The 15,765-nt window shown below is 45.3% G+C and overlaps 1 protein-coding gene across 2 annotated transcripts in view; it reads left to right on the top strand.

Annotated features, from left to right (window-relative positions):
• SASH1 (SAM and SH3 domain containing 1) overlaps positions 1–15,765 on the top strand; it is a 178,930-nt gene that overhangs the window by 29,063 nt on the left and 134,102 nt on the right. For both annotated transcript variants that reach the window (XM_004673924.2, XM_012722323.1), the window contains exon 2: positions 10,962–11,090. In XM_004673924.2, the coding sequence (XP_004673981.1) occupies positions 10,962–11,090 (129 nt within the window). The remainder of the gene's footprint in view (positions 1–10,961; positions 11,091–15,765) is intronic.

Here is a 15,765-nt window from a genome sequence, read left to right on the forward strand (position 1 = left end):
AGAAGGGATTGTTGGGGTAACCTGCAGGAAGGGAGCGCTGGCAATTCTGGATGGTTCAAAGGAAGGCCAAGGCTGGCAGGCTTGGAGTGCAGCAGAGTGACAGGTGTGGCCACCTGCAGGGGCCAGGGGAGGTGGACAGAGGTAGGGGGTGCATGGACACGGGGACATGGAGTGAGAGCGGAGCCCTCTTGAAACTTCTGGACCCCGGGGACACAATGTCTGCCTTAGGTGCTAACGAAGCTCTGGAGAGCTGTGCTTAGAAGGTGTGAGAGAGCGGAAACAACCAAGTGTTTGATCTCCTGCATGAAATAAAGCTGCTGAGTTGCTGGGCCTTGTGAGTGGGAAAAGACAGCCCACCCTGACGAATCAGCATTTCTTTAAAAAGAAAAATCAACAAGGCGACCGGTTAAAAGGTTTTGTAATGGTACATTTAATTTTCTTTGTAGGCTTTTCTCCCACACTGCAGCAAACAATTAAAATAAAAATATTTGTCTTATCCACATCACAAAGGGAAAAGTGAAATTGCGCGCTTTTATAGAGCAATTGAGAAGCATAAAAAAGTTTGGGTAGGTGGTAGACCTGCTTAATGAGGTTGTCTCCTCACGAGTCTGAGTCCGGAGCATGGGCTAGGGAAGGCGGAGACTGTGCCTGAGCTAACACTGACCTATAAAGCTGTTAAAATGCAAGATCTGGCTGATGAATAGATAGGCAAGTAGTGTTAATCCTTCCATGAAATTCACTGTTCTTTAAAAAGAAAATAACTTCCAGGGCATGTGGTGGTGAGTGAAGCTTATACACAGATGTGTGGGATTGTCACCCCGAAGTTAAATCAACACATTGGTCAACCTGGGGGAAAAGCAGAACAGGCAGACTGACCAAATACACTGCTGAGGGGAGCAGCAGGTGGGTCAGGAGAGGTCTGCCAAGCCATGTGGATCTCCTCCGGGGCAGGCGGGGATCGAACTCATGCGGAAGTGGCTTAAGCTTCTTAGTGCTGTGCTCTAACCTGCTGCACCACCAGGGAGGGCCTCCAGGTAAAAATCTTTTGTGCAAAATTTGATATCATTTTGAGGAGAGTTGATGTAGTTAGGAAAGTTTTTTCCCCCAAATAAACTGAAATAAAAGTATTGCTATCATGGCACATGTACTATTTTATATGGTTCCATACACTGGGGTCAGATCTGTGGGTGTAGTGACAGAGAGCACGTGTGGCAGACCAGGAAGATAGGTTTGTGGGGCTGACAATGTCGAGCTCTGATTTTTCCAAATCTGGCATTTCCGCTGTGGCATGGTATGGATCCAGCAGACTTTTCCGGCTGCGCACCTTCCCCAGCAGGCTGTGTGGTGTCTAAGTGAAGGGCTCAGTGCTGTAGTGAGTGGTCAGAAGGCCGAGGAGGTGGTCAGATGTGTGATTCAGGTGTGCTGGGTCCCCGGCAGCTTTTCCAGCTGACCTGGTTACTCCCTGACTCTAGAAGAAACCATCCTTGGTGTCACGTGAATGAAGTGCCTGTGGAAAAGAGCCTTTGTAAACAGGAACCACAGACTTCCCTGCAGCTTGGTAGCTCATTGTCTTGAGTCTGCATGTTTCTGTGGCCTCAGCAGTGCGCTCATACTTGCCCCCCCACCCCCCGCCACCCCGCTCTGCTCAGTGTACCCCAGATATGGGGTCTCCTGGCTAGGAGCTGAGTCTGCAGGCTTCAACTGGATACAGTCTTGGTATATTCGGTGTCTTTCTGTATCACCTGTCCTTGCCTCAAATTCTTCTAATTTCTTCTTTCTGTCAGAATGCCAGAAAAAATGAAATGCGAGTGACCTGAATGCAGACCAGGTGACTTTTCCTTTAATCTTTCTGGTATAAGAAACATTCATTGAATTCCAATGAGCACTATGACGCGCAGGATATTAAGAATTAGCGGCAGCAAATGGAAATAACTAGAAATCAGTAATTTGTACAGGAAGTATCCTCCTATCTGCATTCCCTTCTGCCTCTCCACCCCTCACCCACTTCAGCCTCACTCTGGCTTGACCTGTTAGCCACCCTGGAGGAGCTTAGAGGTTGGATGTTGTGTCCTGACTCCTAGGAACCGCACTTTTTATTTCGTCTGCTTAGAACCACTCCCTCCACTCCAACTCTTATTGTTCATTGTCATTTCTAATAACACAGTTTGTGGCTGAATGGCTTATTCACTAGACGGTATCACTATTGTAAGATTGGCAGGGACAGGGACTGTCAAGGAAAGCTCACCCTTAAAAGAGAGGAGTGTGGCCTAGGTATCTACCCAAAAGACACAAAAACACTGATTCAAAACGATACCTGCACCCCCATATTTATTGCTGCTTTATTCACAATTGGAAAGACATGGAAACAGCCCAAATGCCCAAAAATGTATGACTGGATTAAAAAGATGTGGTACATATACACAATGGAACTCAGCAACCAAAAAAAAAAGAAAGAAACACATGTCTTTTGCAGCAACATGGATAGAGCTGGAAAAGATCATGCTTAGTAAAATAAGGCAGAAAGAAAAGGAAAAATACCGGATGGTTTCACTCATAGCAGGAATATAACAGAACAGGCGAGAAAATAATAATGAAGAACAGCTGTATACCAGAGACATTTTGTGGGGATGGAGTAGGAAATGGGATCAAAAACAGTGGGGGGAGGGAAACACACTGAACTGTGGTGATGGCACATGGGTGATACAGTGATGGGAAACCCGCAGGGATTGCAACTGAGATGGAAAAATGCACAAAAATATGTAAAAATAAACTATTATAAAATTAAAAAAAAAGAGAGAGAGGAGTGTGGGTTAGTTCACAGTGTGTCTCATGTGTCTCAGCAGTTGCTGAATAAATGTGGCAGCACCTCACAAGTGGAGAGATCAGCTCTCTTGACTTCCGTTCACTCGCTTGGTTGACATTCCTTAAGTAAGCGCCAAGTGGCAGGCAACCTAATAGTTTGAGTGCTGAGTTTGCGAAAATGAGAAAAAGCCAACTCCAGCGACACCTTTCAGGAACCTTGAAGTCTCCTGGGACAACCACCATGTTAATCATCAAAGGGCAACAGGGTGGGTGTGCTGCTGCCTGTGGTTTGATCTGGCCATAACTGGTGGCTGGATGCAGAGGTGGAACCCAGACCAGTGTGAAGCAGACAGGTCGAGATGAAAAGGCTTTTGTATTGTAGGCAACAGACTGACTTTGTCAACTCTGCACTGGGAGACATTTAGTTTCCAAGATTCACATTTTGAAAAGTTACAGTGGTCATGGGGTACAGAGTGAATTGTAAATGAGGTGACATTGACAGAGGGTGGCTGGCTGGGAGGTTTTGTCAATGGCTTGAAACTTTTTTGTCAATGGCTTGAAATTGCTTGGTTTAAGATGCAGAGACAATTCGAGACCTTTGAGATGCTGAGAGATACTAGAGAAGAAATGAAGAGTAACACTGACAGGGTTTGCTATAATACGTCGCATTAGATTTAGTGACTTTTTGGGAATAAGCCTGTGATTCCTGAGCGCGTAGCGTCAGTGAAACTGGGTGATCGCTAGCCTCCTGGAGTACTGGACTTCGTAATAAAAGACAGTGAGCTCAGACTGAACTTTTTGGAAAGCTGGAGTAGACAGTTGACTGCAGCTGGGGAGGGAGAAAAAGTTATTTAAGGGTTATCAAAGAGCACAAGTTACAGTGTCCAAGTTTTCATTACTGAGTCTTGTGAATTTTATTGTAACAGTAGATACCATTTTAAGTATTGTTTTATTATTTGTCAGTTCCTAAAACTGGAATTTTGACATCACCCAGAAAGAGTTGAATCAACTAGTTGATAACAAGTGTGGTGTTTTTCCCAGTTAGTTTTGATCAAATAATGAAGGCCTCCAGGTCTCACTTAGCAATCTCTCTGTCCTCAGGTGTGGTCTGAGAAAACAGCCAGATCAAGACTGTCTGGCTCTATGCATTACCATACCTCCTGACCGGCTTTAGCCATGGCAGAGTGTAATTTACAGAAAACACAGCACACGCAAATATTGACACAGGGTTTGACTGACATACGTTTCAGGATTGTTCTGAGGTTAACATAACTCATTTGCAAGATGCAAAGAACAGCATTGATCACTCTATTTTCCCAGTTATTTCCCAGCCTGTTTGTTTGGTCCAGTGCTGGAGAAAGTCTAGAGCTTCTCCTTTAAGTGCCCATGTCAGCCTGAGGAAGTGCAGCGTGTGATTCATGCTCATCAGAAATCTGAAGCTGGTCTGAAATTGTGACTACATCCCCGCCCAGCTAGCTCACTCTGCTCTTCTTTCCAAATCTGTGATGCTATTAAGCTCAGGGCAGTTTAGAAGAGAAATGACTGTAGTCTAAAATCACCATCTGCTAAATCCACATGTCCATTTTGAGTATGAATTTGTATTGAATTTTGTAGAACAATTTGTCTCTTCCCTGCATGCACTGTCAAGTCCGAAGGGTTCCAGTGAAAGGTTCCTTTGAGACGTTGAGAGCACAGCAAATTGGATTTTTCGGAGCCTTTGCTTCCATGAAGCGGGGGTGAGGTTAGGGGTGGGAAAAAAGAGGGGGGCCCAGTGTTTTGTGATAAAGGGCGATGAGTGTTTTGGGGGTGAGTGTGGTGTGCTGTGGTGACATACCCCCAAGGAAGTTTGAGCCTAGTCTCCCAAATCATAGACAATGTAATAAACTCAATTTACCTCAATAAAGAAATAAATTCTCCAAAGGCCTTTTATTGCTGACTTGTTTTAGCTAATCCCTTCAAAAATTTCCCATGACTTAACCTTATGACTGTATTCCTATGAACTGAGGGTGAAACTTTGCTTTTCTGTCTAGTAATAATAAGCATTCTTGTTTTTCAATTTTATATTGTATACATAGGACCTGGAATGCTATTGGTGTTCAATAAAATCATTTGAATTAATGAAATTAATCACTAGGTCTTGATGATTGATGAGCAGTCCTTTTAAAGATTTATTTATGCATGCAAGAACTGGAGTGTAGGCCAGAGGTGTGAGGTGTGTTGAGAGGACTCACCAGAGACAGAGTGGGGAGCAGAACATGAGGAGTGACTGAAATATACTGCTGAGGGAGCAGCAGGCAAGACAGGAGAGGTCTGCTGAGCCATGTGGGTCAGCTCCCTGCCCGGGGATTGAACCCGTGCTACAGTGGCTGTGGAGAGCTTCATAGTGCTGTGCTTTAACCTGTTGCATCTCCAATGTCATTTAAACAAATGCTGGTGGCAAATGGCTTCATTCATCCAAGAACTCTGATGGCTCAGTGTGGGGTCTATCTGAAAGCTGAAAATAAATCAGGTGCCTCATTTTTTTTAGACTGGGAATGTGGTGGAGGGTGGCAGGCTCTGTGGCAGCCCCAGGGGGTGGCAATAACCTGCTCACTTACTTGGTTGGCATTGAGCTGACATTCGGACCTGAGCAAGTCTAGGTCCTGTCAGATCTCCATCTCCTGGGGAAACTGAGCCAAGTATGCAGGGTCCTCATGAAGAGCCCCGGCTTTTCTTGTTGGTCACCCCTGGAGTCAGGGTCAGATTTGACGAGAAACTGACGTGGTTCTCAGTTAGCTTGAAGGTCCTGGTATTCGCGGGGGCTCTAGTTTGTCCTTGGGCAGTTGTGTCCTGCTTCCTCCATGATTGCCAGCCTGGAGGGACTTCCACCTCAATCCCAGGTGCTGCAGACTGTGCAGCCCGTCTGCCAGTGCCTTGCTCACTGGCAGCAGCTGTTACTCTGATGCAGCCTTGACCCAAACCAGCCCCCAGGGGCGTGGTCTGCACTTAGGAATAGGAAAACCCTTGGAACTTGTAATATATATGTGCTTTTACCTATTTAAAATGTCTATTTTTAGGTGTATTTTTAATGTAAATAATTGTAGCTGTAAAGAGGTTATGTTCGTAAGTAATTATAGTTGTCATTGGATACAATGCACATTCATAAATAATTATGCTTTACCAAGGAGATTCCTGGCCCCATTTTAAAAAATACATTTTCCCACAGACCTTTGCTAGAGTGAAGGCAGTGAGCATTTGTTATTTGGGAAGGAGGGAGTGGGTCAGCGGCCTGTGGTGAAACCACCCCTTCTCCAGAAGAGCGTTTATGTGAACTGAGATCACAGATGCATTGGGGGCCCTGGCCACCAAGATCCTGTTTGCCAAAGCAAGACTTAGACATAGACTCTGGCAGGTTTTGGGTGTTGCTGGAAAGAGGGGAATGGAAGAAGTGAACTCAGCCCTCCCACCAACTGCCCTGTGGGTGTGGGGCACTTTCTCACACCAACATGATCTAATAGGTCTCTTTAGTGTGTTTGGTTGTTATGTGTAAAAACTTCCCACAGAGAAACTATTCGAGCTCAAATATGTGCTGAAATTCTGGAAGGGATGCCCCCCCCCCGGGAAAATTGTTTAAGGTTAATTAGTCTATATTTAATTACTTTTTTCAGAGTGATATGTAAGGACAGATGATAGAATCAGTGCAAACAGTGGCATCCCATGGATTCGATGAGGCTGAACAGGGAAAACTGAGTTAAAAGTCTTTTTTGTGGATCCCTATTTTACCTGAAAGGTGGCTGAATGATTTTATCAACTCAAAATCTTTAAACAACCAATGAAGAACAAAAACCATAAGAAAGTCATTCAAGAAATCAGTTAGGCTTCAATGTATTGTAATGAATTTTTTAATAGTGAACTTAACTTGTAGAGGACTGATATCCTGATGTAAATAGATCTCCATCTCTCTCCAAAACAGGACAGTGTAAATATCACATATCACTTATACTATGTGAATGATAATATATATGTGCTTACTATTATGGACAGAAAAGGGAAGGACACAGTAAATAAATGAGCCAGTAATTGCTTCTCTTTCTTTCCCTCAACTTTGGGGGTTCAGAACAACACACTGAGATATCCCTTGGGGCACTGTCTTTATAGATACATAAAATAGCAGGACCACAGTTAATTTTCAATCATTTGCATGTGATATGCATAGAACCTTGTATATTACATTGTGTTCCCGGTGTTTTTAGAATTTTTCCCCCCTTTTTCCCCTTAAGCTTGCCAAGATATTCTAAACAATAAATGACATCTGGGAAGGAGAGAGCAAAAATAACAAAAGTAATGATACAAGTGCCTTCTGTTTCCATAGTAGCTTAGTTTTCACATTTCCAGAGACAGATGCACATTGGGATACATATCAGAAATACTGTGAAATCAATTGTTGAGAGAACAGAGCCCTGCTCCTTTTCTAGCTAATTGCTGTAGCAGTCCACACCATCAGACTTGTTTGGTATAATGCCCTGATCTACTGTATATTTATGTTGGTTGTATAAAAGACGGGTGTTTGGTATCAGTGTGCTCCGTGGCTTCTTGGCTTCTTGGGAAGACGACACATACCTGTCTTCTGTTGATCTGGCACTAGTAATGGGACCACAGATGTAATTTATGTCTGTTCCAAGTGAAATAGATGGTTATATGGAAAGATGCTGTGAATTGGTTCTATAATAACAAAAGGGAAGGAAATGAATTTACATTTGTCTCTTCTTTCTTTTTAAGACAGGGAAGTGAACATTCCTGTAAAAAGATAACATGACACAAACTTTCACAATTTACTTAAAATTGTTCTTTTGAGGAAATAACCTTGCTCTGTTCTTGAACTTGAACTAAGTTGGCTTCAGCCTAATGCATGAGAAACAACAGGGAAAAATCGAAAGTGAAACAGATGAGGCCAGTAATAAATTGTAGAATAAAAACTTTTAATATCCACACACAAAAAAAATGTTAAAGGCATCTGTCAGCATTTTGATAATTGTATGTATTATCAGACATACGGAGCTGGTTTAAAGTCAAGCTATAGTTGAAAGTTTACATTGTGACATCCCTGCCTGTTGACTGTAGCCTTGTGGAACGGAAAGTCAGACATGAACTTCACATCCCCAAAAGAAAGATACCCCAAGTATGGTGCCATTGATTCATTAGGTTCATTGTTTAATTTCCCTACAATCTAATGTTGCAAACATTTATAGTAGAGGTCAGTATTTTCACTGCGTGTACCTCAAGTAAGTAATACACTGAATGTACCTCCTCAAGTAAGAATACATTGGCTAGAAATGACGCAGAGGTTCATAGGTAGTCCTGGAAGAGCGTGGATTTTGAGTGGCTCAGGACAAAATCAGCATGTAGTTTATTGGTTCTGTTTAGCTGGGACAGAAAAAGTTATTTTGAAGAATGGCAGTCCAGGCCTACTTTTAAAAGACACACACATTATTTCAGTCTTTTGCCTTTCCTGGCAATTCGATCATCAAGGGTGATAAAGGTGGTAATGTGGGGGCCTGACTGCACATCTGGAAAGTGATGTGGGAAGACCTAGTGCCACTGTGCCACCAGTCCTTAGTGATTATCTGCCGAGCACAAATACAGAGTGGAGGCGGCAACGCCAGCCAGCAGGGACATGTTTGCTGTCTTTGGCTTGAGTTGAGTTGAGGCAGCTGCTTTTTTGCCTCTTGAGCAACAAATGTGATTTCCAGGCCCCCAAAATTATTGAGGAGCTTTTAGTAATTAGGAATGAAGGGTCAAGAATTCAACTTTTTCACTGTTGGGAAACAAAGTTTTATCAGCAGTTTGGAAAGCGTTAGAACTGAGGTGAGGCTTGGGGTATTCCTAGGATGGATGAATGAGCTTTTAGGAAAGCTCGTGCTTTTACATTAAGGTGGTGACTTGACTCATTCAAAGATGCAGTGACTGTACAGTTCAGCAACCTGGAAGTTGGTGATTTTTGAGAAAACAGGATTGAAGGTTGGGCCAAGATTGGAGAGCTTGGCTTGGACAGAGCAGCTCTTAGTGCCTTTGAGAAAGAGAGAGACAGACAGAAAGAGGCAGATTGACAGAGACAGAGAGAGAGATTGGCAGCACCCCATAGGAGAACCTGTAGCTACAAAGCCTCTATCACCTTCTCGAGAGACTGAGACACTCCTAGAGCCCAGAATGACCCAGGAACCCAGCTGCTGTAGGAAGTGGGTCAGGGTGATGGCGCTGGTAAGAATTAGAGTCTGTTTTGTAGGATAGTGACAGGGTGGCTTGGATGATTCCTGAGATCTTGGGGGGCCAGTCAGATCTCTATTTAGCAAGGTCAGCTGGGTGGCTGGCTGGGTCAAAGGCACATCAGACTGAGTGAGGAAGGACACAGGAAATCTGGTGGGGAGGCCACCCACCATCTTTGTGTTGGGCCAGGGCACGAGCTGCTGCGTTGAGACATGGATCCTACACAGACTTGTCATGCTACATTTCATGAAACTCACCAATGGGCTTTCCAGCCTGGCTCCCTGTTTCATCGATGCAAAGGCGGCTGGACTCACCCCTCACTGCATTTCTTCAGCCCGTCAACAGCAGATTGTCATCTGACCGATGTCATTGCGCTGCTGGACTCCTGACTGTAAACATTTGTCCTTCTGATTGTCATCTCAGACAAACTGTGCAGCGTCAGTGGCTTTGCCCAGACATGTTCAAATGTTCAAACATCTTACTGGTCTTTTAAAAGTCCTTCCTGTCCCTACCCTTGTTTGTCCTGGGGACTTAGGGCAGTTACTGGAGTGTTGAGCATTTTGCTGGTGGGAAGGGAAGAATCTTTTCCAAGAAGTCATTTCTTTCAATCTCTCTTTCCCCACTCCTGTAGTTCTTTAAAATTAACGAATGCAGAAGTGAGCTAGAACGGGTCACATGCTCACAGTCTCCAGATCTGGCTGCTTTGCACAGTGCTAGTTATCCCACAAGGCTGGCAGGAGGCCCGAGAGAAGGGCAGTTCTGATACCCTGGAAGCTATCTAAAAGTTGTGGTTTTCTTGGCTGTCTTACAAAATCGTTACCTGTGGTTGCCTTGGTTAGGTCATTTATTCGTGCCAAGGAAAGCTCCTGTGGGGGGTGCCAGAGACTGGGGAGATAGTCTTCTGAACCCTAATGATGCATGCAGGAATGAATAGAAGCGGCATAACTCACAAACGTAGGCATTTCTATCGTCCTTTGTGTGCATGTTCAGTCCTGGGGTTAGGAACCAGGCCCCCAAGGACACTATAGGTCACTGCAGCAGCACCTCAATGTGAGTGTGGTAACTAAGTAAGGTTTGAGCATGTCCTATATCCTGGGTTCTGTGGCACGGACCACATTCTAGGCATTGGATGGTACTTCCCATTCCTCACTGTGAGTTAGGTGCTACTATTTTCCAGCATTGCCAGAATTTAGGAATGTGTGTAAAATGTCTGAACCAGAAGCGGCCATGGTCACCCAGCCAGATGTGAACCCCCCAGAAGTGTGGAATTCAGAGCCCTCACCCAGGGAAAAGCCAGACATGTTTCCTCACTTATATCAGAATTTATTAGTGTATTCGCTGTCCGAGCTATACATGGGACGCCAGGACTAAAAATTTCAAGTCTTGTCTGAGGAGCTGTTGGCCCAGGGATGCCCCAATCCAAGCTTCTCATGGGTTCATGAGTCCTCAACTGGAATAACTGGGAGTGTGGCCCTGATGTCTGCGTTTCTCAAAAGGAGGCTCTGGTGCAGCCACAGAGCCTGATGGGGCATCGGGGACACGCTCACACTGATCCGGGCCTCTGCTGAAGGTGCTTCTCTGCTCACACGTGCTAAGCTCTAGGTCCAAGGCTTTAGTTTGGGCACCAAATGGGCCCCAGTTGGAGACCTGACTTCTTGGCTTGTTACCCTGCAATCCTGGGAAAGTTGCTCAATTTCTTTGAGCTCCTCTCTGTCCATCTAAATGGTGAGAACAGGTCCCACCTCTGAGGGCTGTCCTGAGGATTCGAATGGTTGCATCCAAGACAGCCTGGCACATGTTCACCATTAATAAATATCGGTGATTATTACTATAAACGCTGAGGAGAGATCAAAGACCAGGGAACTGACGGCCTTTGTTCTTTCCCTGTTTCACCCTCCCGCCCTCCTTTCCCTCAGGACGGCTCCCTGGGAAACATCGATGATTTGGCACAGCAATATGCAGATTATTACAATACCTGTTTCTCCGACGTGTGCGAGAGGATGGAGGAGCTGAGGAAGCGGCGGGTTTCCCAGGACCTGGATGTGGTGAGTGGGGCCTTGGGGAATGCTTCTGCCAGGAGGCGGGGGTGGCTGCTGTTAACTCTCCTGGCCCAGCCTCTCTGCATAGAGCGTCTCAGCCTGCAGGACGCTGCACTGCAGTGGTTTGGGGTGACGAATTCATGAATTCAGATCCCTGAAAGATCCCTATCTTTACAGATAGGAAGTTGAATGAGAATTAACTGGGACAATATGGTCAGATCTTTGTAGTCATTCAAAGATAGGATTTTTATTCATTTTTTTTTTTTAAGATTTATTTATGCATACAAGAACTGGGGTAAAGGCCAGAAGATTCACCAGAGACAGAGTGGGGAGCAGAACAGGGAGATCAATGAAGTACACTGCTGAGGGGAGCAGTGGGTGGACCAGGAGAGGTCTGCCATACCACGTGGGTCACTCCTTGGCCAGGAATCGAACTCATGCAGTGGTTGCAGGCAGCTTCACAGTGCTGTGCTTTAACTCACTGCACCACCAAGGAGGGCCCTGTTTCTTTTTTTTAACTTAAGGATAGTGTATGTTTGGACAAGTAGCTCAGTGTATACTGCAGCTCTGAAGACTCCCAGCCCAAAGGAAGTGTTTTCTGCCTGCCTCCCCCCACCACCCCTGCCTCTCTTCCACCTTCCCTCGCCCCTATTTCTTTCTCTTTTTATCAAAAAGGCACAATGTAAAGAAGCAAGAAGCCACCCTAATCTCTCACCCAACAATAATCGTGTTGGTGTTTTAGGAAATCTCTGGTCATTGTTTCTGCTGGGCATTTTTACTGCAGGAATGTAATTCTTGCTTTTTTACTTAACATTTGATTATAGTTTTTCCGAGCCACTAAGACCTCTTTATAATCACCATTTCTTCATGACTGTATTCTCTTCTCTCCCTTGGGTGCCTGGAAATTCATTTGGCTGTTTTGTAAAGGCCTGTGTGCATGTGCTTAGTGGAACATTTGCACATGCATGCGATCACTGGTAAATAAGTAGGTTAGGCCCCTGAAGAGTCTGTACGTGCTCCTGTTTCCATGACGCACATTTGCTATAAAGCAGCATACTGAAACTTCTGCATTTGTCATCTCAAACTTGCTCCATCTATTATACTTGAATTCATTTTGGTCCAGTGATTTTCAATTGTTCTGTTTCCCTGTGGTGACCTCAAGATGGATTCAGGATTAGGAGGCAGAAGACAGGGTTTGGCCCTCGTGCCTGGCTTGACCAGCACCCTTGACCATCTTCCACGTCCTGGGGAGCCTGTGGGGACCTTTTTGAATAAGTCCTCTGCCCTCACAACATGCTTGAAGACTGCTGTTTTTATTTACTGCCTTCTTTAAAATAAAATCCCATAAATCTACTTAAGGAAGGCAGGTAGGGGGAATTAAGAAACTAGGAGCAGGCCATTTCAAAATTAATAATTCTTTTTTTGTTACTCAGGGCCCAGTAAACCAGAAGCCTACAAACAGTTGAGGCAGCAGTACTGTGTATGTCCCTAGTGGACCTGACCCAGCACCATCGTAAATGCAGAGCAGGGGAATATCCCCCCACCCCTCTGAGCTTTTCTGAGGTTGGAGGATGAGCTATTAGGAGAAAAGACAAATATTCCTAACAACCCCATGGGAACTTAGCTGACTGTAAATTCTAAAGTAGATGGGACAAGCTAAGGGTTTATATTCTGATTAAGGCTCTAGCAAAATCTTGCCTGAAAGTGTTTGCCTGTAACTGTTTCTCAGTTAAGAAAGGTTTTTAGGGGAGAGATCCCTAAATCTGGGTAACTTACATTCTTTAAGGACTGATTACAGTTCTTCCTGAGGCCTCCATTGACCTCAGTTCCACATACCTCCGTGAAACACTACTACCAGAAAGCCTACTCTGGTCATCTTGGGAAAAGCCTGTAACATCCCCTACATACCTGTTTCCTTAATGCAGCCTAAGTGAAGATTCCTTAGGTGAAGAGTAACCTATTAGGCTGTCAAATGACTACTGATTCTTTTATTTCATGTTCACTGATTTAGCAGCGGCAGGAGTGGAAGTTAGAATAGTAGAGTCCATCGAGCCTGAGAAGTATCCAATGGGACCAGAAGTCATCGCCCCAAGGGGCTAACACCAAGCCCTAAGCAAGCACATGGTCACCAATATCACCAAAGGCGTCTTCCCTATAACTTGGTCTCTTGTGTGATAGGAGGGATTATTTCCTCCCGTTAAAAAAAGCAACCTGCTGGCCCTCCCTGGTGTTGCAGCTGGTTAAAGCACAGCACTGAGAAGCTTAAGTCACTTATGCATGAGTTCGATCCCTGCCTGCTCCAGAGGTGACCACATGGCGCAGCAGACCTCTCCTGACCCGCCCGCTGCTCCCCTCAGCAGTGTACTTCATGGATCTGCAGGTTCTGCTCCCCGCTCTGTCTATGGTGAATTCTCTCACCCTCCGCATCTCTGGCCTGTACCCCAGTTCTGTATGAATAAATAAATAAATCTTAAAAAAAAAAAAGCAATCTGCTATACCAAGACTCCTCAACTCCATTAAAATTAATTCTCTTCTCCTATTGGGGATAATTCATGAAAAAAAAAAAAAAGGCCTTCCTCCTGTCAAGACGAAAGCAGAACAACTTCAGTATTGCACTGAACTCACGAGTGTTGTGATGTTGACCTTGGACAGTGGCCTGGTAGTGTCTTTGGTAGACAGCTTGGACATTTCTCCATCCAAGGAAATGAGTGCTGTGAGCTGGTGGATGGTCCTTGCTCCACACTCACCCACTGTTCTCAAATTCTAGCTAGTTAAGAGTTGGGGTTACCATAATCATCCCCTGGTGTTTGGGGACTTTGGAAGGCAGCTTCTGGGCAAGGTAGGAAGGCAGCCTGCCTGGTGGTAGGATCAATAACTCCTTCCCATTTAGACAGATGGGCTTAATTTGGTGTGCTCTGTTCCAGAGCTGCAAAATATAGTCTGGGGGAAAAAAACACCACATGAGCTTAATTAGTTCTCATCAAAGGTGCAAGAATGTGGCGGTGGGTAAAATTGATGGGAGTTGCTTCGAGCCAGGATGGAGACTCTATTCATCCTTTAAACTGTAGTTAGCGAGAAAAGTGAGATCCCAAACCAGCAAGTGCAGATTGGCTTTCGGGGACATTCCAGGCAGGTTGCAGCAGGCAGGAGGAGCTCTCTGACTGGTGATGACAGGGTGAGATTCCTGCTCTGTGTGTCCTGCTTCTTAGGACTCCGATGTCCGAGTCAGCGCTAGGCCTCTTCTAAGGTTCTTTCCCGCCATGGAAGCCACACTACTGACTTTCTGGAAGTTCCCTTCCGGGCAGTGAACTCATCCCAGATTGAGTTCTGATGGGAAGTCCTGCTCTTGAAGCTGTAACTTTCAGTCCATAATACTCTCTTATTGGATCCGATTTTATCTGTATTTCTATAGTTGCCAATCTACCTTGGATAGGTAGATAAGATTCTTTCTTGTCCAGCTGTTAGGGCAGCTAAGAGGAGCTAAGAGGAAATGATAACATATTAGGATCCTTAAAATATTTCTAGAAGAAAAGAAGTAGCGTAAAGTTGGTGGTGTTTGCTGTGGAGAAAGATAGGTAGACTTTTAGACAGATAGCCTTGAGTGTGGAGAGCTGGGGTGGTGGGTTGAACTGGTTTATGACTTTATTTCATTTCAAATCCTCTTGGTGAGTTTTGAGGATTGAGAAATAGTCCCATAGATTGAACATTTACGTGGATATTTGTGTTTGGCTTTGAAAAGTCAAAAAGGGCATTATTCTTAATTGCTAATCACACATCAACTAGAGAACAAACTAAAAAGACTCCTTGCCCACAGAGATACTTGACTTAAGCCTGAAAGATAAAAGGTTTTGATCATTATGTTCGTAATTAACTTTCTGGACTAGATCGCAAGGCCCTTCTCCAGGACTTAATCACCCAGCCCCTGACTAGAATGAAGCACCTGCGAAGGGGGCCTGGAAGGAAGGCAGCAGAGAGTACAGATGGGGGCGACTCAGCAGTGTAAACAGGGCTGATGATTCACACTTACAGAGATGGCAAGAGTTTTTATTTAGCATCAAATGGGCCCCGAAGGAACCGTGTGTCTGGCCCGCAGCCTTCGCCTCTGCTGGGGACTGGGACATTAGCTCCTGCGAGCGGCAGGAAGCGGCCCGTCACCCCACATTTGGCATGTCCCTGAGCACTGTGTATCTTTTTGGCTGGGAGAACTTACATTTGGAAATGACAGCAGCTTTCCAAGTCCATAATGGGCCCATCTCTAGCGATGCTAAGTCTGACATCTGTCAAAGTGACACCCTGGCCAGGAAAGGGACACACACAAGGTGGCTTAGTGTCGTCGCTGTACCAGCTTCCTCAGCACTTTGGAGGATGAGCCTGCTTGGGTGTCGGCAGGAACCCCGTCTGTGTGGTTGGGGGGCAAGACCCCACCCGTAATGGGGCCCCAAGTGCGATGTCAGCTTAAGCTGGGTTTAGAGCCTGTTCCAAATCCTTAGCACTTCTGTGTGTGCCCCTGAACTCTGTGCACACAGGCCAAGACTCACTCAGGTCTTAAGAATAAGGAGCATAGGTAAAATATTGCGAGAGGGGCCCTCCCTGGTGGCATAGCGGGTTAAAGCTCAGCACTGAGAATCCAAAGCCGCTTCTGCATGAGTTCGATTCCCGCCTGCCCCGGAGGTGACCACAT

Source organism: Condylura cristata, unplaced genomic scaffold (genome assembly GCF_000260355.1).
Source record: "Condylura cristata isolate star-nosed mole 26May11 unplaced genomic scaffold, ConCri1.0 scaffold00001, whole genome shotgun sequence".
Classification (NCBI taxonomy): domain Eukaryota; kingdom Metazoa; phylum Chordata; class Mammalia; order Eulipotyphla; family Talpidae; genus Condylura; species Condylura cristata.